Source organism: Ciona intestinalis, chromosome 1 (assembly GCF_000224145.3).
Source record: "Ciona intestinalis chromosome 1, KH, whole genome shotgun sequence".
Lineage (NCBI taxonomy): Eukaryota > Metazoa > Chordata > Ascidiacea > Phlebobranchia > Cionidae > Ciona > Ciona intestinalis.
The window spans coordinates 2,683,274-2,707,712 of record NC_020166.2 but is presented as its reverse complement, the minus strand read 5'-3'; the positions used below and the strand labels follow the sequence as shown (position 1 = coordinate 2,707,712).

The following is a 24,439-nucleotide window of genomic DNA, read 5'->3' as shown; positions in this document are numbered from 1 at the left end:
ACAAAAAAGGCTGTTGGTCAGACGGTGATTTTCTGGACATTTTTAGCTGTACGGTATTTCCACTACGCTTTACAGTTTAGTGGGCACAGGTAATCTAGAAATCGATTTTTTTTTTTAATTTATTAAAAACAGGTAAGGAATCCAAGAAAAAAGACCATAGGGGTAAAAATAAACGTCAAGTTAAAATTAGTTTTTACGAATAATTGAACTTTTTGGACCTACTGCGATACTTCAGTGGGACTTGTATGGTATAGCCAGTAAAAGAGGTAAATCACTACAAAAGTGCTCTAAAAAGTAAAGTGCTGATCTACGGAGCCGTTATATGTTTAAGTAGCGTTAGATATCTAATGCACCATTTAACGGTATTGCTAAAACTCAATACAAAACTGCAATTTCCTGTATACTGAACGACAAGCCCTTTTCACAAGCACGCCTATATGGCAGTTAAGCTCTCATTGCGAATATAGAAAATATAACGACCAAGACTGCACGATGCAGCGTAATTGGCGGGCTTTTGTGGGTTTAAAACGCAGCTGTGTGTCTGGTTAAGCTCAAAAATTGAAATACCTTTCAAAAATTGGGAACTTCCAAAAATTATTTGAATTTTTTTCCATAGGATCACTTATACGACTAGGTTGTTATCTCTCGGTAAAAATTTCTTGTCGGATTCGTTGTCTGTAGTATCGCCTTCTTCGTCAATCACGGAAATTTCACGTGTTAATACAATGTTGTTCCAGAGTTTGTCCGCGGTCGCTTTTGCGTCGTCTAATACGTGTTTGGTTGAAGTTGCGTTCGTAGGTTCATGAAGACGTGAGATGGACGACAGAAGGCTGTCCCCACTGGCACTGCTAAGGTGGGACTCGGCGCGACTTTCACAGGTCACCTCGGGGCTCATCATGTACCTATATTTACGAAAGGTGCACAGGTATAATAGTACTATGGGATAGGATAGGACACCTTTAGCATATAATATACTGAACGTGTTTAGGCAATTAACAGCTGCCTATAAAAGTCGTGAGGATACGGTTTTATATATTCATTAAATGTTCTTTGTTTACTACCAATTGGGACGAAGAAGTACAGAATGAAAGGTGTCCCGTCTACCCCCACCCTATACTATATATACCTATTGTTTTAGTATGTGGTCAAATGTAGTGGTATGCGCAATTGAGACATAAACTTACAGCACGTCGCCGTCTTTGACTGTTGTTTCAGGCGGGGGGTTCAACAAGATGTAACCGAATTGACTGTTTTTATGAAAATCTTCGGTGTGCCTCGTTGGTTGTGGGTGACTGTCAAGGTCAAGTTCTCGCATTCGTGACTAATAATATTAGAAATTAAAAATTATTGTTTTTTGAAATGTAGAAAGGTAACCGTAGCTATATTAGCACTGTGGGTACGATAGCGCTATAGCACCTGACTCGTACTTTTAACAAATTAAAATGCTCTTTTAGAATCGCAGAAATACGATTTTATAATTCTGTAAATATTCTTTGTTTACTAAAATTTAAGACGAGAAAAAAATATTTATAAACGTCTTTAAACAATTAACAACGGTCTATGGAAGTCGTGAGGATACGGTTTTATAATTCTTTGAATTTTCTTTGTTTGCTACCAAATGGGACGAAATTTAGAATGAAAGGGTGTCCCATATTACCCCACCTCACTATGTGTTTATACACACGGGTGAAAATATCATTCCTGTATAATAAGATTCAGTCACGTTTTGCAATTCCTATGGTAAAAAAATGATTTAGTAATCGGGAAAAATACATAGTTATCTGTAAAAAAATGGTAGGCTTAATAAGAAAAATACAAATAGACAGAAAATATGGGTAAATGCCATTTTATCATTTTAAAATGTTATGATAAAAAATGAATGAAAAAAGAAAAAAGTGATTAAGAAGTTAACAGTGTGAGAATAAATTTCAAAGTTTGATATATTTAGAAATTATGTTTTAACGTTACCAACCCTGATCATGTCGTCTAAGTTTTCTCTCTCCGACTTCGAACAATGTATTTGGTGGAGACGGCGAATGCTCTGACGTTTCGTGGAAGTAAATCTAAGCATAATTCTGTTATTTAAACAGGATTTATTGATATATTCTATTCCATGTGGGTGACGCCATGGGTCCTAGGTTTTAGGCCAAGATTGGCTCATTGGCCCATCACCCGTGGTGCTACCGCGTTCAGGTAGTATACTAGAGGGGAAGATGGGACACACTTATATTCTTTTTTTTGTCCCATTTGGTAGTAAACAATTAAGGAACATTTAAAGAATTATAAAACCGTATCCTCATTATTTTCATAGACCGTTGTAAATTGTTTAAAACACGATCAGGATATTTAAAGATTGTGTGATAAAGTTGTCTCGTCTTTCCCCACTATATGTTTACAGTTGTCAATCGTGTATTACTTCGCTTTTTATATTTAACATAAAAATACTGTTTTTATAACACCTTCACAAAAACTTTTTAAATGATTTATTTATTATTATAAACTTTTTATATTACTTTTGACTAGTGTATAACTCGTATAGTAACCATATACGAAATCAGTTTAAATGTGACTGCATTCACCTTGACCGGAAGTTCTGTTTCATGGCAGACAGACTAATGGCACTCGGTCTTCGTCTCTTCGGAGTATCCACGTTTGCGTCGTCTTCGACTTCACCAACCAAAGCTGCACCTTTTACTGCAAGTAAGAGGAATGAATGTCATATAACATTACATACCTTTTAAGTATTTATATTTGTCTTTGAAAACGATAGCGAAGATTCACGGCCTGCTAGAGATACAGCCGGATATTTCACATTTTACTTTTGAAATTAAAGAGCCTATATAGTAGGCCGTGCGAAAGATCACGTTATTTAAAATACATAGCAAAGGAAATCAACAGCATAATAATAAAAGTTGTTGAAACACGCTATGGATAAAAAGTGCGGGAAACAATGCCAGGTGAAAGTAACTTGTTTTAGCCTCGCATGGCAGGAAAATGACAGTCGTTATAACACGGATGTTTTGTTCAGACAACTTGTTACCTCGTATGTAACTTTGTGGGTGGTGATTTTTTAGGATTATTCATCAATGACAGTTTAAACAACTCATTTGTAACTAATGGATTTGAACAATTGTGATCAAGTTCTTTGCCAAATGACATAAACGCTCGCAATAGTAGCAGCGACGAGCATTGAACCAATCACCTCTCGGCTACAGGCAGGCGTGCTTACTTTTTATCATTATATATTATGTATAACAATTTGGACAACCCATCAGTGACCACTGGATTGGAGCAACAACAACGATTAAGTGTCTTGCCCAATGACGGCGTGCTAACCACTGTGCTATAGTTAAAAGATAAGATTAAAAATTGCCAATTTTTATACTCACCGCTAGTCCGAACAGCCCTGGCCACCGACAGCGATTTGCTGCCTTCTTTATTCGTTTCGTCCATAACGAAAGAATGGGTGAGAGAAGATGCAGCAGAAGCGCTTTCCTCGTACCGATATATCCCAAACACTATACTCCCGGATTTTCGGCTCAAGATTTTGAACATTTCGTGGTATGTTTTCCCATGTTGGTGCGACGTGACTTTGTGCTAAAAGAGAAGTTTTAATAGGGTAAGGGAAGACGGAACCACTTTAGCACATAATATGGTAGGGTAGGGAAGATAGGACACTTTTTATGCGATTTGCTCGTCCAATTTGATAGTAAACAAAAAAAACATTCAAAGAATTATAAAACGGTATCGTCTCGACTTTTATAGACCGCGGTTAAATGTTTAAAACACGATCAGGATATTTGTATATTATATGCTAAAGGTTTCCCGTCTCCCCCACTTTACTATATCCAAATATCCTGACCTTGTTTTAAACAATTAACCGCGGTCTATATAGAAGTCGTGACGATGCAGTTATAATTCTTTGAATGTTTTTTGTTTACTACCATTTTCGTAACACGGTTCATAACATGGGCCGAATTCATACTTACTGTTGTCAAATGGCCGGACCCAGAAGTGTATTGTAACCCCAGCATTACCCGCAGTAACGTACAAAGGTATCCCTTTACGTAGGATTGGTAAAGTAGGGTGTCGAGCATGCTTGAACTAAACACTTTGCCGGAAACGAATGCCTCACGGAACAAATATGGCAGACTGCACGACTTTTCTCGGTCACGAACCTGCGTGAAAAAACAACTTCAACGATTTATTCTATCTCTCTTCGACGATTTATTATATTGAATGAATGAATGTAACTTTTGTTCTCCCGTGGCCGGGTAACGACGGTCGTTATAATACGGGCGTTTAATTATGTTCCTTACCTCTCGTGCTAGCTTAGGGGGTTACCACGTATGTAACTTTGTGGTTTTTCTTAAATACATGGCTGACCATTAAGACAACCCATAAGTGACCCAGCGTTGGAGCAAAAAGGTTACATTTTTTAAAGAAAAAAATGTTTGGTATATGCCTTTTGAACTGTCACCTATTTTCTTTAAGGTATACGTATTAGTATTTTGACAAAACAAAACGTTATAAGTATTAGCACACACTGTTTTTTAACTTGCCTTTCTATAATTGTCCGCATCAACATTAGGGTTAGGTGGAACAAAATGCATGAACCTCATATTACTGGCGTGTGTTAACTCAAGACAAGCTGGTACTCGAGGAAATAAGCGAAACATCGTCTGTGTTGCGACCAATTGCCTATTAAATACATATGTATAGTAGGATGGGGAAAGATGGGACACCTTTTCATTCTATTTTCTCGCTCCATTTAGTAGTAAAAAAAAACAGTCAAAGAATTAAGAAACTGTTTCCTCACGACCCCGATAGACTGCTATTTATTGTTTAAAACACGATCAGGGTATTTGAATATTATACATTTAAGGTTTACTAATAAATGGGACAATAAAATAAAACATGGACCATCGTACCCCAACCTACTATACAACAGTTATGATAAGATAACATAATATGACTTAAATTTGTCTATTTGAAAATGGTATAGCGAAGATCATAATATTTAAAGAACGAAGAGAAAGGAATCAACAGCAAAACTACAGTTGATAAAAAGTGCGGGAAATAGTGTCAATTAAATAGCGTGGCTGTTGCACCCAATATATAGTAAATTGTTTTATACTTACTGTTGTCAAATGGTGAATTACGGCCTACTAGAGATAACCATTCTCTAGTAGGCCGTGGGTGAACTCACGCTGAGTTACGAAAATGTAATTAAAACAAGAATTTAATTAAAACAAGTTATTATACAGTAGGATGGGAGAAGATGGGACACTTTTTAACTATATTTTCTCGTCCCATTTGGTAGTAAACAAAGATCATTCAAAGAAATATGAAACTATGTCCTCATAACTTTCATAGACCGTTGTTATTTGTTTAAAGCACGATCAGAATATCTGGATAATATGTGCTAAAGGTGTCCCATCTTCCCCCACACTACTATACAAAAAGAGGGGGTTGTACAGTCATATTCCTACAACAATAATCTATTCGTTCCAGTAAAGGCCATACGTACCTTGAATCCGCCATGTAAGCTTCTTCTGCATACATAGAAGTCTCCCTGTCAATAATAATTACAGAATGCGCTTCTGTAACTCCAGCGTTCAGTAACGAATCCAATCTAAAATATTTGGAATGCTTTAAAATGCTTTCCAATACATTGCACTGAACTTTCCAATACATTGTTTAGATTAAATTATAACATGACATATATTTTACAGCGTGGTATACCTGCCACAAAAAATATAGAAGTGTGGGGGAAGATGGGGCACCTTTTTATTCTATTTTCTCGTCCCATTTGAAATAAACAAAGAACATTCAAAGTACCATAAAACCATACCCCCACGACTGCCATACACCGTTGTTATTTGCTAAAAAACGACCAGGGTATTTGGATATTACGTGCTAAAGGTATCCCATCTTCTCCCACACCCTACTATACTGCTAATAGTAAATACACGTGCGTTTGAGCTTAAACAAATACATGCTACTGAAAATAAGACTGTAGGCCAACGACATGAAAATAGGCAAACACATTGAAGTTACGTCACCAACATACGTCATTAATCGTTACGTCATGCTTGAGGTAACTTACGTAGTCTGTCGGCAGGAGTGATAACTCCTACGTGTACTTCCGTAACTGCCACGGCAGATAATCATAAATACGATGGAGTTAAGCGTTAAATACACGCACCGTGTTATGAGCAATGATGAAATTTTTTCAGGTTAAAACCGGTCAGAACAGGACAAGACTATGAAACAGATTGCTGACTGCAAACGTACTTACCCGTTCATGTTACCCAGCATATAGTAAGTCATTGGGAAACAGCTTATAGCATTCAGGAATGCATTTTCAGGAGAGTGTTCGAGCAGTAATACCACAGGGTGTATGGAACCTATAGGTCTTTAGAAGAAATGCATATTAGTTGGTAATTCTGTTTAACTAAACATGAATGAAGTTATTATGTGCAAAATGCCCGAATTGGATTCACTTTGAATGAATGAATGAATGAATGTACCTTACTTTATCCTCGCGTGGCCGGAAAACGACAGTCGTTATCACACGGGTTTAACACCTCGTGCCAGCTTACGAGTTGCCATGTATGTTACTTTGTGTGTGATTATTTTTTTTTTGGATTTTTTTTCATTTTTTTATGTATGGCTGATAATTTGGACAACTCATTAGTGACCATTAGGTTGAAGCAATTGTCGTTAAGTGTCTTGGTAACACATATAAAGATGGGACACCTTAAGCTCACAATATGCAAACATCCTGATTGTGTTTTAAACAATTAACAATGATCTATGGCAGAAGAGAGGAAACAGATTTATAGTTTGTTAAATGTTCTTTGTTTACCATTAAATAAGACGAGAAAATAGAACAAAAATATGTCCCATTTTCCCCACTCTACTTTATAATGTCTCACATTTCCTGTGTTTTTAGCAACTACTAATGTACCAAAACTTGCAAAGATATAGAGTTTCATGTAACTCGTAAATGTTCTTTACTTACAACCAAATAATAAGATAAAAGTGAAAAAAAAACATGGACCACTTAACCAAACCTATACTACTATATACATGGCCTACATAATACAAGGCCTATGAATACACCTAAACTGCTGTATTGAGTAGTCCATGCTATACCACATAAAGTACAGCTTATACCTGTAGTGAGCTCGCAAGGGAATAAGAACGTTGAAGAGACTTTGAGCTGCAAACTCCGCTGTTATAATGATGGGGGCAGTGGACCACTTGTAATGCAAAGCTGATGTATGGCGGCAATGCTCGCATGGCTGTATATAATAACGTAGAAAATGTTTTGCATGGAAATTATAAAGTATAGCAGGGTGGGGGAATAGGAAACTTTTTATTCCATTTCTTAATCAATTTAGTAGAATACAAAAAACTCTATTTCTTAATCAATTTAGTAGAATATACAAAAAAATGTTCCGTTTTTTCCCACTCTACTATATATAGTAATAAGCATAACTATTTAGTAAACAATTGTTAAAAATCCGATTTGGATACAATTTCCCTTGTTTTAAATGACTTTTACAAAATTTACAATGTTTATTATAATTCGGTGGTTCGGTTCGTATATAAAACATTTTTCACGGATTTAACAAACTTATTTATCTATACGTTACCCTGTCCATTCGCATACAACACAGCTTTGCTCGGTCCCTTAGAATATGGCACATAGTTGGCGTTAAGTGTCCGATATATGGAGACACAGGAGGGAAGCCGATTCTGGTCCTAAAAAATATAAGGGATTAATTCTATAATTTTTAACGCTGTTGGACAGCGGTTAGCACGCCCGTCTTTATCCCAGAGGCTGTGGGTTCAAGGCTCGACGCTGCTACCATTTGTATCATTTGGGCAAGACATTTAACGGCTCTTGTTCCAACCAAATGGCCCCTTCAGTTGTTTTTAATTGTCAGCCATGTACATAAAAAAATGAGTTACCTACAAAGTTAACATATGCGATAACTTGTAATCGGGTATAAGATATGTGAAACTGAACACCTGTATTATAACGACGGTCATTTCTCTGCCCCACGAGGATAAAGCAAATTACGTTCATTCAATCATTTAATTTTAACTTATAGGTATTTACTCTCTCAAGGTTGTTGAAGTAATGTATGGTTCTGCTGTCTCGTCAGTAAAGATTTCGCTTTGGGATGCGCTGACTTGGGTAGTCAGTAGCATGTTTTGGTTTACTGCAAAAAATAGGTTATTCGAATAAATTATAACATTACCTAATTTTGCTAGACTGTTGTGGTAATAGCTTATATTTCTGCCCCCTTTGGTAGCAAACAAAGAACATTCAAAGAATTATAAAACGTGTCGTAGTTCAGTAAAAAATAGGTTAGGCGTATAAAAATAATATTTAATCACCCACAAAGTTACATACATGGTAATTCATAGGCGTGTAAGCGGTGATGTGTGAAACAGAACACCAGTGTTATAACGATGCAGTTTTCCCGCCATGTGAGGATAAATAAGAAACATTTAACTAAATTTATTATTCGGAAAAACATAATCACCAATTTCATCTGCATCAATCTTCCGTATTGATCCTGCGGACTCTCGTTTGCTCCTCCGACTTTCAGAGTGCTGCTGCTCATGCATCCCTTCCACGATGATCGCATCTTCCTCCTGGGTAAGGCAGATGTAGAAGAGGACATCTTCTTCATCCAGTGTGAACTTAGGACCGGGGTTGATGAGGATTTCCCCGGAGCGCTCGACTCCGATGAGAGTTGCTCCACACCTAACAAAAATTCAAAATACATTTATCCTTCTTCGGCGCCGTTACGGCCGTAGCACAGCGGTAAGCGCACCTGCCTTTAACCCAAAGGTTGTGGGTTCAAGGCTCGATGCTACTACCGCTGTCGGTGTATGAGCCCTTGGGAAGAACAAATGGGTTGAAACAAACGATAGTGTCTTGCCCAAAGACAAACACACTGATATTCGAATGTACGTACATCACGTATAAGTAACACGCCTACACGTTTTTTTTAGCACATTAAATAGATAGGGATACATACTAAGCAATGTTACATTATCGTTGCTCCTCTTACTTGGAGTGTGCAGACACTGAAGCTTCGGTGAAACTTGAACCAACGTACTCCCCGAAAAACTTGCTCTCTTGCGCCACCACGCTATAGATTTCGTTTCCTGCGCTCCGTCCAAAATCTCTTTTCCATCGGCAGTTTAAGTTATTTCCTTCCCTGGAAAAAAATTACGTGGAAGGGGGTCAGTTAAAAAGCTTGGCTGTTATACCCTCGGAAACCTGTTAACTTGCTTTACACCCGCGTGGGCGAAAAACTATCGTCGTTCACGAATGATCGTTTTCTTACACATTGTGTTTGCTTACAAGTTACCGCGTATGTAACTTACAAGTTACCGCGGTGATTGCGTTTCTGTATCGCTGACAATTGGAACAACCCACAAAGTGACTACTGCGTTGAAGCAAATTGTCGTAAAGTGTCTTACCCAAGGACGAATACACGCTCACAACGGTAGCAACGACGAGCCGTGAACCCATACTCTTTGGGCACGGAAAACTACAAAAAATTAAACTGAAAAAGATTGATAGTCGCTATACTTACTGGCCTTTTGAAGTGTGTGCCAGTAACGTTATCACAGTAGAGATACCGGGTATAAAACTGTTCATCGCCAACAGTACGAACTTGAATTCTTCATCACAAAGCACCTTTGAGTATATAATGTGGTTTTTTTATCAGTAAACATTAATAAACGAGGTGTATAATACCATTATGCATAGTGCACTATAGAACACGTATATGTCATGACACTATGTGTCCCAGTAGGCCAGTACGCAAGGAATGAGTAATACATAATTCCCAAGTGGAATCCCACACCTTATTCACGTTAAACGAGAAATAGACACGTTTTATACATAGAATATATAGCACCGTGGGGTAAGATGGATACCGGTGGTACACAATACTCTACATTTCCCCTAATATTGTTTTTTTTATATATAAAAAAAAACAAATAAAAACGCCATTTTTGATTCGTGTGGATATTGATATAGATTTCTCTAAATGTGTTTTGTTTACTAACAAATGGTACGATCAAACAGAATATAAGATTCCCATCTTACCCCAACCTACTATATGGGACTAACACGTTCCACCATATTTTCATACTACATTTCTAAGATAGCCAAAACAAACAGTTTTTTGGCACGGAAAACTTCTTACACTTAATGCTTTTTAATAATCAATATAAAACTGTTACATTCCATACAGTAGGGTGGAGAAAGACGGCCACCATTAGCACGTAATATCCAAATGTCCTGATCGTGTTTTAAACAATTAACAACGTTCTATGCAAATTGTCATAATATCGATTTTGTAATTCTTTAAATGTTCCTTGTTCACAACCAAATTGGACAAGAAAATAAAATGAAATGGTGTCCTGTCTTTTCCCACCTAAATATATCTTTAAATGGTTAATAAATATACCGTGTCAGCAAACTGTACATGTAGCCGACTTTCAGGGCGTAATATATGCACGAAGAGAGGGCACTTAGGCGCAAAATCCTTCACAGCCATTGCCCTTAAAATTGTCTTTTCATCTGCGGCAACTCTGTCTACCTCCTGTCGTGACGTCAGGATAAAACAGGCCTCGGCCGCATCCATTCTAAGAAACAATGAATATGTTAAATGTTAAATCAAAATAAGTTTGTTTTTATCTGTTAACGTGCTGCAACAACTGTTGTTTTGTTGCTATGTCATGTCATTTCCTTCAAAATATTTCTAAATCTTTTCGTAATCGAGTAGACAAATAAAATTATTTTTTTTATAAATTCCTTATACGAGTTAAACTGTTCTATACCTATTATTCTCATACAACTTGAATCTCAATTTTTTTGATTGTGTTTTAAACAATTAAAACATTTTTTTTGGATTCGCAAGGACTGGTATATGATTCTGTAAATATTAATTGTTTACTGACAAATGGGACGGAAAAAAAGATAACGTGTACAATCCAACCCTATCCTGGTATAAGTAACTAAAGTACAACAGCGCTTAGGCGCCACAGCCATGTTTTAAAATGGCACTCTTTCCCACACTTTTTATTCATAGCGTATTTAAACAACTAATGTTTTGCTGTTAATTTCTTTCTTTTGTTCTTCAATAACATGATCTTCGCTATCATTTTCGAAAAGGTAAATAAAAAATATGTTATATTAAACACTTACTTGACTCTTACTAAGTCAACTTCACGAAGTAGGGAGCCTTGGATATAAATTACTCTTTCGGCCCAAATGGGCACTTGTAGGAAATTCTTTAGCGGGCCGTCCAACTCACAGGGGGACAGCAGGACAACGTAGTATTTTTGCAAAGAGGGCAGGGCGTAAAACTCATTAAGAAAATCCAAAATGACATCCATTCGTAGAACTAAAAAAGTGAAAGGGTTAAAGAACCTAACAGCGTGCACATAGTACTTTTGTGGTAGGATGGGACAGCACATAATATCCAAATATCATGATCGTGTTTTAAACAATTAACAACAGTCAATGGAAGTTGCGAAGGTAGGTTTTTATAATCTTTGAATGTTCTTTGTTTACTGGAAAATTGGTGGTAGAAAATATATTGAAAAGATGTCCCATCTCCCCCACCCCACTCCATGTTTAACACAGAGTCAACGCTATGCTTAATACTCTAGTAACTTTAAAGCGAGTTCAAATCAATGTGATTATGCGGTTTACGCCAAAATGATTGCGTAATTGTAACTTTCAAGCAGTTGACAATTGATTTACGAAGTGTTAATAATTAGATTCATTAATCTAACGATCTGAAAATTGAATTCGAAATGCACATGTAACTTCGTTTAGCAGAATCGATTTTATTTGTAATGCAAAACATTTTAACACGAGCCCAAAAGCTTATGCTGTCTGAGCGCGCAACATCTTTTAGCTTGTGTTGTATGAATTATTTAACTTGATTAATTTTGCATCAGCATTAGGGTTAGTCTTAAAGGCAATTTGCATGACTTGTGTTTTCTGGAATCAATGCATATGGCAACATAAATAAATTGTATGAACGAATAAATGGAAAGCCCATATTTTACCAACAAGTTTATTAAAGTAAAGAGAGATTTGCACCCTTTTATAGCCCCTGCAAGTCGCTGTATGGGTAAACTATACAGTATAAATAGCAATAAATTTCGAATGGGAAATGTACCTTTTTGACCTGGCGTGGCAACGACAGTAGTTATAACACGGATGTTCCTACTCACGATAACAAATTGGGACTTCACGGATGTTTCTACGAACGTTACCAAATTGGGACTTCACGGATGTTTCTACGAACGTTACCAAATTGGGACTTATATTTTAAGTCCTCTAGCATGCGAGTCGTACTTTGAACTTTTTACTACTTAAGAATACGAATTCATGTTCGTGAATGAATTGTAAATGAAATATTTGTCGTCCGAAGAAGTATTCTGCCCGTTCGATGTTTTACTTACGTGCCCAATAGGCTCAAAGTCCACCCGCTACAATCACGTATCCTACCTGTAGCACAAACTACCACATGTTTCTCAGTCTTAGCTCGCTGTCTGCTGTACTCCCCTCCTTGTCTTAACCGCTCCGACCACAAGAATGAGATTTGTTCAAGCTGAAATATAATATTAACATCATAAACATTACTCCAACCCAGTAGTGCTATTTTGCTGTTTAGAATTTAGCCTTTAAAATGCAAACAAGTAATTGCCTACAAAGTTACATACGTGGTAACTCGTAAGCTAACACAAGGTGTATCAACACTCGTGTTATAACGATTGTCGTTTTCCGGCCACGCGAGGATAAAGTAAGTTACATTCATTCATTCAAACAGAACACCCGTGTAAAGCGACTGTCGTTGCCATGCAACGCTAGGGTTATAGCTATATAAATGACTTCTATGTCTTTATAGTAACACATAATTCGGTAAGCTAAATGTACGGTAAATTTCACGTGGCGAATACAAAGGCCGTTTACGACATATTAAATCCCATATAGCATAACTATTAACAATTATACATTTGTAACACAGAGAATAACATTGGCCGACACAAGGTGTAAACACAGAGTTCAACACTGCTTTGTGGTCTTGCACAAAAGTGTAATGAATAATTTAACAGACTTTAATATCAGGAAAATATCAGTAGGCATTAATAATAACGAAGGTTACAGTGGGCATAAAAGGTTTAAATATTTAATGAGTTCTAACACAACGAAAGCTGTTAACTTGGCAACACAACAACGTCAAAGCTTCGACATTTTAGAATAGAACTGAAAATGCGTTTCGGTGAAGTTCATGGTCACGGGTGCAGAAGAGTTGTTTTAAATGGAATAATTGAACCGCATGTTTTTGCGGTTAAAGTCTAGACGGTTCTTGGAAATGGTCCAAAGTCAAAAAACATAAATAAAATGTAATGTGAAACTTGATTTGCTTTTTTAATTGCCGCCTTTGAAAGTTATATTGCTGTTTTAACGAACAGTTTTCCAATTTCATTTTAATTTGTTTGAATTAAATACAATTCATATAAGTTCATTTGTACTGCATTGTGGGTTTAGCAGCCACGCTTTTATTTGACTCTTTTACTTAAGTAGTTTTTATCAGTAGCGTGTTTTAACGCCTGTCGCTTTGCTGCTAATTCCCTCAATTCTTATCTTTGTTTTAATTATTTTGATCTTCGTTTTTGTATTTAATTTGTGTTATAACTGCTTTATACTAAAGGTTTGCCAAAAGAAATATCTGTTAAAGGGTTTTTTATTGGACATGATTTAGAAATCTTATCCAGACACCAGGAAATATAAATAGCAACCACCAGCTGACGTATTACACAAAGTTAATCTGAAACGTAAATTTGACCGCAAAACCTTAAATCTCAAAACTCGTGTTCTTACTTGGCTTGGAATAATGCTCAAAGCAGCAAAAATAATGATGATCACGAGTAGCTTTGACGGCCATATTGTCGGTGTAATGTCTCCGTATCCCACGGTGCTGAATGTCACAACGACAAACCAGAAAGCGTCAAACAAATCCATGTGATATTTTCCTGCCCTTTCCAGGTGCTCGACGCCGCAAATGCTAAAATTATAAATTATAAATCTACCTCATTACAGATATAGTAGGGTGGGGAAAATGGAAACGTCTTTTTTATTTTTTGTTCTCGTTCTATTTGGTAGTAAGCTAAAAACGTTTAGGGAATTACAAAGCTGTATCCTCACGACTTTCATAGACCTTTTTCACGGACCTTGGTAATTGTTTAAAACACGATCAAGATATTTGGATGGTATGTGCTAAAAATGTCCCATCTTACCCACAGTACTATACTTCTATAAAGCAGTAAAATATATTACTGTGCGGTGAGATGGATACAGTTAGCACATAATAACCACAAATGTTTCATTAAGTTTTTAACAACGCTATTTTATACGTAAGGCCGGTTTAAATTACCGAAATTATAAGTTAGCTTTTTAATTATATTTTAAAGGGCACTGAGGCATGAACATACCAGGTCATAAATAAACAAATTAAAGTTGATAAAAGAACCAGCACTTGATTAAACATGGCGCTTTGTTGCTTGTGTGCGGCTCGGTGCAAATCATTCTGGAAAACACAATTTAAAGCATAACTAAGACATGGCTTAGTGAATACATTTGTTTCTGTAGTTATAGGGTTGCATATAAAGGTAATGGGTTCACGGCTCGTCGCTGGTACCGTTTTGGGCGCATGTGTCCTTGGGCAAGATAATTAACGACAATTGCTTCAATCTAGTGGTCACTAATGGGGTAGTTAATTTACCAGCCATATAAACACCCATAAAGTTACATAGATGGTAACTTATAAGCTGGCACGAGGTGTATAAAACAGAAAACCTGTGTTATAATTTCCCCGCCACACGATGGTAAAGTAAGTTATACAACCAATTCCGTTACTTAGCCTCATTTTTACGATTTGATAATTTAAATTGAAAAAAATGTCTGTTGCATTCAATAAACGCTTTAACTTTTTTTGCTCGTGTTTTTCCTTTTTGAAAATAAATCTAATGATAGGCGATCCAGATATGTGTTCTCATAGTTTGTTTGTATAATATAATGCACAACAGTATTTCTAAAGGGAAATCATCTGTTTAAACACCTAATTCTGTTTTCCATGTATGTTTAATGCATAAAGGACAACAACAATCTTACTATCATGCTTTCCAATCCACTTTTAGCCAGCCAAATATTCAGGAAAACAGGCACAAACAAACAGCGTAGAGGCTCCCAGAAAACCTAGACAAAACACGAGTTATATTTAGGCATTGTTCCGTAATTTATTGCAAATAATATACTTACAGTTGCCATAAAAGTGAAAGAACATGCCGCTTCAATAAACCAAGTGAAGCTGAAAACTTGTTGTGATAAGTTGCCTTTGTAATGCACAAAAGTATTCAATACCTCGTGAAAACAACTCACAAATGCCAAAACCACCTGCGTTGAAGGATAAAGTTTAAAGGAAACAGCTGAAGCAGATCAAGTTGTGTTTACCTGTACTATCCATATAACTGTATGCCGATCAACCCAAACAATTAACGTCCACGAAAACGTGTATTGGTCCGTCCAGTATGGGTTTACTTGATCTGGTCCGTCTGTTGTGTTTATTCGTACGCACATGCCACAGCTGGTAGATAAATAGGATTTTTTTTAAATTATATATTGCCGTGGGGAAGATGGGACACCTTTAGCACATTATATCTAAAATTCCTGATCGTAATTTTTTTATACAATTAACAACGGTCCATGCGAGTCGTGAGGATACGACTTTATAATTCATTGAATGTTCTTTGTTTACTATACCAAATGTGACGAGAAATTTGAATAAAAAGGTGTTCCATCTTCCCCTCACCTATACTATACACGTATACAGTATACATATACTGGCATAAGTTGTTCAAACAGTACACCCGTGTTACAACGACTGTCGCTTTCCGCTAAGTGTTTTGCCCAAAGACACATACACCCACAACGGTAGCGGCGGCAAGCCTTGAACCCATTACCTCTGGGTTAGAGGCAGGCGCGCTAACCAACCGTGCGACAGCGCCGATATGCTATTTTTTCATTAAAGTTATAAAAATATTTAATTAAGCTAACCAAGTACTTCGGTGTCGATCTTCCATTGCTGCTCGTAAAATGTACAGAACCACGGTAAATATCTTGAGTAGGAATTTGAGCAGGCGGATTCGGAGACCTGTAAATGCACATAAATTGTTTGTGGGTTTAAGAAAATAAAATGTGATCATAAAAATTCTAAAAAAAACTTCTAAGAAGGGGGTAAAATAGCTTGACGAATCACGAAAGTAATCAGACTAAAAACACACATAATTTGTTTGCGGGTTTAAGAAAATAAAATGTGATCATAAAAATTCTGAAAAAAAACTTCTAAGAAGGGGGTAAAATAACTCGACGAACCATGAAAGTAGTCAGACTAAAAACGCACATAATTGTTTGCGGATTTAAAATGATAAAATGTGATCATAAAAGTTCTGAAAAAACTTCTAAGAAGGGGGTAAAATAACTCGACGAACCATGAAAGTAATCAGACTAAAAACGCACATAATTTGTTTGCGGATTTAAAATAATAAAATGTGATCATAAAAGTTCTAAAAAAACTTCTAAGAAAGGAGTAAAATTACTTGACACACTATAAGAGTAATCAGTCTAAAAATGCCTTTGTATCAAATGATTGAACAGTAATCATTTCTAAGTATATTGGAAACTGCACAATAAAGGTAGTTTCCCTGCTTAATATAACAACGCTTTGTGAAGAACTTGCAGTCTGCGAACAGGAGGGAAAATTTTTGATATGAACCAGAACGGTAGGCTACTAACCCTTGCCAAAACGTTTGTAGCGTGCTACATCACCACTGCTGTAATTTCACTCCGCCACAAAATAACACAAATGCCTACCCATAGTAGGATGGGGGAGATGGGACACATTGTTATTCTATATTTCTCGTCCCATTTTATTTTCTCGTCCCATTTGAAAGTAAAGAAAGAATATTTAAAAAAATTAAAATTATAAAACCGTGCCCTCATAATTATAAAACCGCGACTTTCATATACCGTTGTTCATTTTTTAAAACACGATCAAGATATTTGGATATTTTGTGCTAAAGGTGTCCCATCTTACCCTATCACTCTACTATGTATCTACAGTAAACATATAATATATAATACTGTGGGGTAAGGTGAGACATACCACTAGAACTTAAATCTCCATAGTTTATTATCGTGTCCAAAACAAACAAATAACAACGCTTTAATAAAGTCACGAGGTTATGGTTGTACATATCTATAATTATTCTCTGTTTACCACACAACGGAGAAAGAAAAACAGTTAGAAGATGTCCCATCTTACCCCACCATCCTATAAGAAATATATATATATATATATATAGTTTGTACTCACTTATCGTTTGATTTTTCACGAAGTAATAACGTAGTCTTTCTGCCATCGTGCTTTCGTTTACAAAAAGCTTTAGCTTCATTCTAAAAAGAAAAAGCATATTAATATACGGAAATCCTATTCTGGCCTGCAAGCGAATCTGTACTGCTGGCGACAAGCAAAATCGGGGGTTTGAGTAGTCGAAGGTGTATATAGGTTTTGGAAGTGATCTGAAATGAGTTTTTAATTTTTTATAAGCAGCGGTGCGTCAAGGCACTGACGTGACGCCTTCGCAAGTAAAGCGATGAACAGTTAATTTCAATTCTACCTGGTAGACCGGTCTAAAGAGCACGTTGATTCGGAGGCGCTTTCGCCTATTCCATTCTGTTGCAGTTTTATTATATCTGAATCCATTTTGCCTCCTATGCTAAAAGCTTGAGGTTCAGCGCTCGCATCTGCTGCTATAAACACCTTGTTTCGACGAAATGAGGCCATCAGAAAACGAGACGTCGTCGGGGCCCAAAACGCAAAATAACGATTTTCTTTCCCGTTCTGGATACACTATGTTTGCCGACCCCTGGCTGTGGCGGTCTATACGAAACACCAGCTACAAATGTTTATTCAGCGAGCGAAGCTAGACAAGGTAAGGTTAAAAGATGAACCCGCGCTGACATATTATCTTGTCGGTTCAACGGGTTAAGAAAAAAGACATCATATTTTTATTTCTTAAATTAAACATTAGCGACTGTGTTCAAAGTTAAACACAAAACGTGAAAGCCGAAAAGCGCCTTCAGCAATATTGTCAGATAACTTAATTTACTCGACATAAGTCGATACACGGCCGCTAATACCAAAATCGTTAGTGTTATACGTAGCCAAGGCTCCGTAATTGCCATTGGCTATAAAGCACATGTTTCCATGGCTACAATATTTGAGATTTTTCGCGCAGTAGCGCCGCAAGCGGAAATATCTACGCTAAGATGAAATAGCAAGAAAATCACACTTTTTTAGGCCGCGGTGGGAGTATCTTACAAGTTATAACGTAGTTATAGCTCTCATTAAAAATTTATTACTTTTTTGGGCCTTTTGTGGAGAAAAATGGTAATGTAACCTAGGTGACAGCCGAAACATTGTCGGGACAACAGAAGACAGTATCGATCGAACCGCACACGGATATAGCTCCATGACATATGTGTTATAAAAACGAAACGCAAATATCCAAATTTTCAGTGGGCTTAAAATCGAGGTAAAATGTATTTGTTAAATCTATACGAATGACAATAATAAAGCGTATATGGACAACCATGACAAAATGACATCACTTAGGAACCGCGTATTAATGACGTTTGTACATCGACATTGCATCATTTCGGTACATAATAATACAAAAAAATGCAACTTGGGAAATGTACGACTCTACTCCATCAGTAACTATCAAAATTCTAATTCGTTTTTATTCAAATTTTCGTGATTTTTTTTAAGTTTATAAAAGTTGATAAATACGCTACTAAAGTACCAATTACAATGTATTGCTTTATTCACAATAATTTTAAACGGCCGTGAAACTTAATATAATTTATTCAGAAACTAAACCGTTTTCGCCAACGCCTTTTAAAAACGGGGGTTTTACACCAACAATTCAATTCATGGAATAAGTGTCGAACGGACACATTAAATGTTCTCGCGTTTGGGGAAATAGACAAACACCTATTCTTACGACGGTACGTATTTATTTAGCCGGACCGAGCGGTTGCGATATAATACAATCGGGCTATTCAATGTTCCAGCTGTAATAATCGATATAGTAGGGTGGGGGAAGATGCTGGGACACCTTTTCATTTTGTTTTCTCTTTTCATTTGGTAGTAAACAAAGAAAATTCAAAGAATTATGAAACCGTATCCTTACGACTTCCACGGACCGTTGTTAATTTTTTAAAACACGATCAGGCTATTTGGAAATTATGTGTTAAAGATGTCCCATCTTCCCCCACCCTACTATATGAAGATACAGATGTCGGTGTCTGGCACATAAATGATGTAACTAAGTATAGTAGGGTGGGGGGAGATGGAACACCTTTCATTCTATTTTCATGTTCATTTGGCAGTAAAGAAAGTTTAAAGAATTATAAACCGTATCCTCACGAGTCCCGTATACAGACCGTTGCAATTTTTTAAAGTACGATCAGGATATTTGGATATTGTGTGCTAAAATTGACCGTCTTTCTTATCCTATGATAAATATTTGCCCAAAAGTAATTGCAAAACATGATTGAATATCAAAATGTAGATTCCGGTGCGAAAACTCGTAAACTTATTTTTACATCGTTATATTTAAAGTTCCTGGTTAATCTAATTACGCGAGTATCTTACCCATGAGACTTACATAATGCATTAGGTTGGTTATGTAGTGTATGTAGTACTACGAGTGCGGAAACGTATACTCATTTTACATTGTACGCCCCTTAGAGCCACCAATATAAAGGCTAATTGCAACTTATTAATACTGTAACACTACACTCTATATAAAGTTCCACGTAGTAAAAACACAACAACAATCAGAATACACCATTTAACTATAAAACCTATAGTAGGGTGGGGGAAGATGGGACACCTTTAGCACATAATATCCAAGTACCCTGATCGTCTTTTAAACACTCAACAGCGGTCTATGGAAGTCGTGAAGACACGGTTTTATAATTATTTGAATGCTCTTTGTTTACTACCAAATAGGACGAGTAAATAGAATGAAAAGGTGTCCTATTTCCCCCAACCTAATATATGTTAATAAAAATATATACTGTACAAATATACTGCTAGTGTGTATAAATGCAACGCATAGGCGAAACGTGATTTGAGCATTACACTTAAAGACAAAAACAAAAAGGAAGGAACCGACCACTCGTATTGCTAGAGTTACTGCATAACTGACTGAGTGAGTAGCTAATACGTATATACAAAACACAATGTTTTACAATTTATCTCACGCACTTACTTGTTATTGCGAGTGCTGTTTGTCCTTTGCCGATCATCAATTTGAGCTTGAGTTAGCTGAATACCTTTTAACAGCGTCGTAGCGTCCATTGTGTCGCTACAGAGTTAAGTTAAGCCCGATCATAATACTGCTTATTATTCGACAATTTCCCTCGCCGGTGCGTGGTCTGACAGCAGCCGCTCTTTTCTTTGTTTCGGTAGCTGTATCGTAATAGTAGGGCAACACGCGACACAAGACACGCTTAGTTATACACGAACAAGCGTAAACCATAAGCCTCCAGTGTACCGATTCAAAACACTCCTAGAATAACAGCCGTGTATTGAATAAATATAAAAGCGTGGATACTTCCTGTCAGGGCGACACACAATCAATGTGACGTCACAAGCAACTGGCGTTTGATCTCGGCAGGTAAATAGAATAATGATATAACGTAATAAAGGTGGAATAAGATGAAACATTCTTGTTTCTCGTCCTATTTGGTACAGAGAATACAGTCCAGCGACTTAAAAAGAGTATTGTTAATGGTTAAAAACAGAATTGGGGGATTTAGAGGTGCGTATAGTATCCCATCTTAGCCCAAAATACCATTTTAAAATATTTTTTGTGGGGCAATTATTCAAACAACAATGTACACGCGGAGCTATATATGATAAAGTATAGACCCTAGTTTAACTTATTCCTGATGTCCTGATGTTGTTATATTTATTATATATAGTGTTACGGTAAAACAATAACTAATTTTAGCAATATCTACAATCTAATCGCGGATTTAAAAGTTCCTGACTTTATATACCAACATAAGTTTCATATATATATATGGTACTGTGGCCAAGATGAATATATCTTTAATATCCCATATTTCCCATCCATGTTTTTAACAATTTGCAAAGCATTGGTCATCTTACCCCAACCTAATATACAGTAGGGTGGGGATAGATGAAACAGTTCTTCACGGAGACCATCCAATGAATTATAAATCATATCCTCACAACTTCCATAGACCGTTGTTAATTGTTTAAAACACGATCAGGATATCTGGATATCATGTGCTAAAGGTTTCCCGTCTTCTCCCACCCTACTATATACGTAAACGTAACTCACCTATATCAAATGCTTCTAGATTTCTGCCAAGCGGTAAAAGCAAACTAGATATTCCAATGTACTAAAGAAAATGCACATAGTGGGAAATCAACAATTCGATTGCCTCAAGTTCGCATTACAGTAACTTGACCGTTGTGCCCTTGGGAAAACGAGACCAAAGCGTCTGCTGCTGCAATGGTAATTGATGAGAAAAATCGACCCATGATTTAATCAAACTTTAAACGAAAATTGAATCTGGTTTGGTTTAAATTTTGATAGGTATGGCTCGGCCTTAAGCTATGGGGCGTAGGTAAAATTTTACTTTTTCTCCATCTATTTCGTTATACGTTTTGTTTTTTTCTACTATATACCTATTCTGCTATATCTGTTTTTAGGAAATCAGCTAACTGGAATATGAAAAAAATATAGTAAAATGAGTTTTTATACATATTGTTACTTAAACCAAAGTTTCCGACCAAAAACTAACTTTTAAACAACTTTTTTAAACTTTTTTATTTTTATTATCTTTACCAGAAATAAAAAATAACAAATAAAAACTCGGCGGTCCGTTACAGGCGCACCAAATATAGCATGCAAGTTAAAGCACAAGAAACCAACTGTTCAATGCGTCGCAACCAACTGTCCAAGCATATCATTTCAAAATCACGTCAGATCTCGACTCACCTGCAGTTAAGAGCAAGAGGTACCATCTTAGACTCAAGAAGGATGCTTCCCGTATCAATAATTCATGAATGTAGATCGGAGCCCATTTCGTCAACACCGCAACACATTCTCGTCCGTATACAAGACGCGTTTGACCTGTCCGAAAGTTAAATTAAATATATTATATATATAGTAGGATGGGGATGACGGGACACCTTCAGCACATTGTATTCAAGTATCCTGATCGTGAACACGGTTGGAGAAAATGGAATAAAAGGTGTCCCATCTTCCCCCACCCAACTGTATACGTTGATATATAAATGCAGTATGAAGTTTTGTTTCTGTTTGCTTGTCTTAAGCATTGGCTTATAAACACCATTATCGGATAAAACGTATTTTAAAACCACTTTAAGTTACTGTTTGATTTCATATATAAATCTATTACGTCTTTGAATAAATGGCAAATGAAAACCAGAACATATATTTTAGCGAGCTTTTTTTAATCTACTTATTATCATGCATAGTACCATGGGTAAAGATTTAGACAATCTGTAAGAAAGCATTGGTTTGTAGCAATTACCGTTAAAGTGGTTTGCTCTAGGACACGCCCACAATGCTTTATAAAACGCCGACAATGATAGCAGCGTCGAGTCTCGAAACCGCAACCTCTGGTGCAAAGGGAACAACTCTAACCCTTGCATTTTAAACACCCGTGGCCATGTCTAATTAGCGACAAAGTTACATATACGTGGTAACTCGTAATAAGCGAGCACAATGTAAATAGTGTAGAACATCCGTGTTATAAATACTATTGGTCCCCTATAACCCTAAAATAATTAATTGTCATTCAAATAAATTTTGTGGGTGCACACAAGCGACCAATTAAAGTTTACAATTACATATTTGTATATTGTGTTTGTTATAACAAAATGGTGAATATGCAAGAGGTAGACGGGAAATATTAACGCATTTGTTGTACTGTGGGGTAAGAGAGGATTACCAGTAAGTAATCACTGCATATTACCAGATAAAACCCTAAAAAAGATCGTAAACACCATCTTACCCCACCCCACTGTATGTATATATATGCGAATGTATCTGTATACCATACTCTTTTACTGAGATTAAATCGTATCAATATAGGTGTGTCCGGAAACACATCATACCGCCATATATAAACCTTTTAATGATCAAACCGCAAAGATTTAGCCGCAAAGTAATAACTATTTACATGTTGAGAAACGGAATTGCAAAAGTGGTTGCGGTCAATCTCCGTTAGCAACTACAAAGGCGCACTGTTTGCTGCTATAGGATTTAAAAACCAGGAGTGGCAAAGATAAGTATCGAGCAAAATAGGCGTAATGTTAACAAAATTATAACCGCAACTTCCGTAAATTTTCCCGCTCGTACTGAAATATTACAGTGACTTCTTTCTCAAGAAATTGGAGCGACGAACAAGTGTAATCAATTCGTTATACAACCGCACCTTTAAATTACTTACTTAGCTCATAATTTGGATATATGAGCGATCCTATGTTCTATTTCAGTGTTGTTTAAATGTAATAGTCGAAGTAAAATACGACAGTTTCTATATAAACTGTATTACAAAGTAATAAAACCTAAAATTTAAATATTATTGGAAAAACGCAGAGAATTGAACTATAAGATTAAATACAGCTGTTTTAAACAGGATTTCGAAAAAAACGATTGTGTTAAGAATAATCAAATGTACAAAAACCGGTTCAAAACCGGTTACACCAATTCATGAAAGTTCGAATTAAAATCTATTGAATCATCTTGGTAGCACAATTTTTACTGGAAACTTGTTAAAACAGCCTTATTTTTAAGCGTGTCCAATTGTGGCCACGACCCTTAAACCTATGACCTGGGAAATCAATCTAGGCCAATTTGTTAGAGTACAACTGATGCTTACTGTTTCAGAGCTCGATGAGTCATTTTAACCACAGGCCTCAAACTTGACCATCTAACGTAAATTGGTGGAGTGACGCCGCCAACTATGACGCACTCTTTGCGGGTAAGCGGTAATTTCTCGGAAGTTCGAAAAGGAAAAGGGAAATTTTACGTTTGCAGCTTTAAAGCTTGCGACGCAGCATAGTATATAAGAATTAGGAAACAGCTCTTGAGGATTATACGGTGCTTAATGTACGTGGCAATATTACAAGCTGATACAGCTTGCTAATGCACATAGGCTACTATTTTATATAGATATAGA

General features: G+C 36.5%; 1 protein-coding gene across 3 annotated transcripts; it reads right to left on the bottom strand.

Moving 5' to 3' along the window:
* Positions 1-116: 116 nt before the first annotated feature.
* LOC100181851 (potassium channel subfamily T member 2) lies at positions 117-22,976 on the bottom strand. Of its 3 annotated transcripts, XM_026838858.1 has the most exons (30): positions 22,787-22,976; positions 22,228-22,362; positions 21,565-21,733; positions 20,464-20,763; positions 17,496-17,575; positions 16,178-16,274; positions 15,575-15,707; positions 15,383-15,517; positions 15,236-15,319; positions 14,557-14,651; positions 13,946-14,129; positions 12,569-12,671; positions 11,252-11,450; positions 10,512-10,689; positions 9,630-9,733; positions 9,099-9,248; positions 8,565-8,788; positions 8,135-8,237; positions 7,665-7,773; positions 7,183-7,310; positions 6,302-6,418; positions 6,110-6,154; positions 5,531-5,635; positions 4,563-4,701; positions 3,990-4,178; positions 3,390-3,597; positions 2,580-2,694; positions 1,973-2,063; positions 1,185-1,321; positions 117-902 (listed from the first exon to the last, which is right to left on the bottom strand). In XM_026838858.1, the coding sequence occupies exons 4-30, from the start codon at positions 20,550-20,552 to the stop codon at positions 623-625; spliced, it is 3,621 nt and encodes a 1,206-aa protein (XP_026694659.1). In that variant the 5' UTR covers positions 20,553-20,763; positions 21,565-21,733; positions 22,228-22,362; positions 22,787-22,976; the 3' UTR covers positions 117-622. The 3 variants fall into 3 exon arrangements, with proteins under 3 accessions (XP_026694659.1, XP_026694653.1, XP_002120561.3); XM_026838852.1 differs by lacking the exons at positions 20,464-20,763; positions 21,565-21,733; positions 22,228-22,362; positions 22,787-22,976 and adding an exon at positions 17,800-18,840; XM_002120525.4 differs by lacking the exons at positions 6,110-6,154; positions 20,464-20,763; positions 21,565-21,733; positions 22,228-22,362; positions 22,787-22,976 and adding an exon at positions 17,800-18,820.
* Between the last annotated feature and the right edge of the window lie 1,463 nt (positions 22,977-24,439).

What these genes read in the sequence shown, in the direction of transcription:
- LOC100181851 (XM_026838852.1), bottom strand. Translation starts at nt 17,966, where the DNA reads ATGGCCTCATTTCGTCGAAACAAGGTGTTTATAGCAGCAGATGCGAGC. An exon ending in GGTCCGGCCATTTGACAACA is followed by an intron (nt 3,598 to 3,989) that starts GTAAGTATGAAT and finishes CTTCTCTTTTAG; the next exon opens with CACAAAGTCACGTCGCACCA. An exon ending in AAACAGAACTTCCGGTCAAG is followed by an intron (nt 2,064 to 2,579) that starts GTGAATGCAGTC and finishes AATTATGCTTAG; the next exon opens with ATTTACTTCCACGAAACGTC.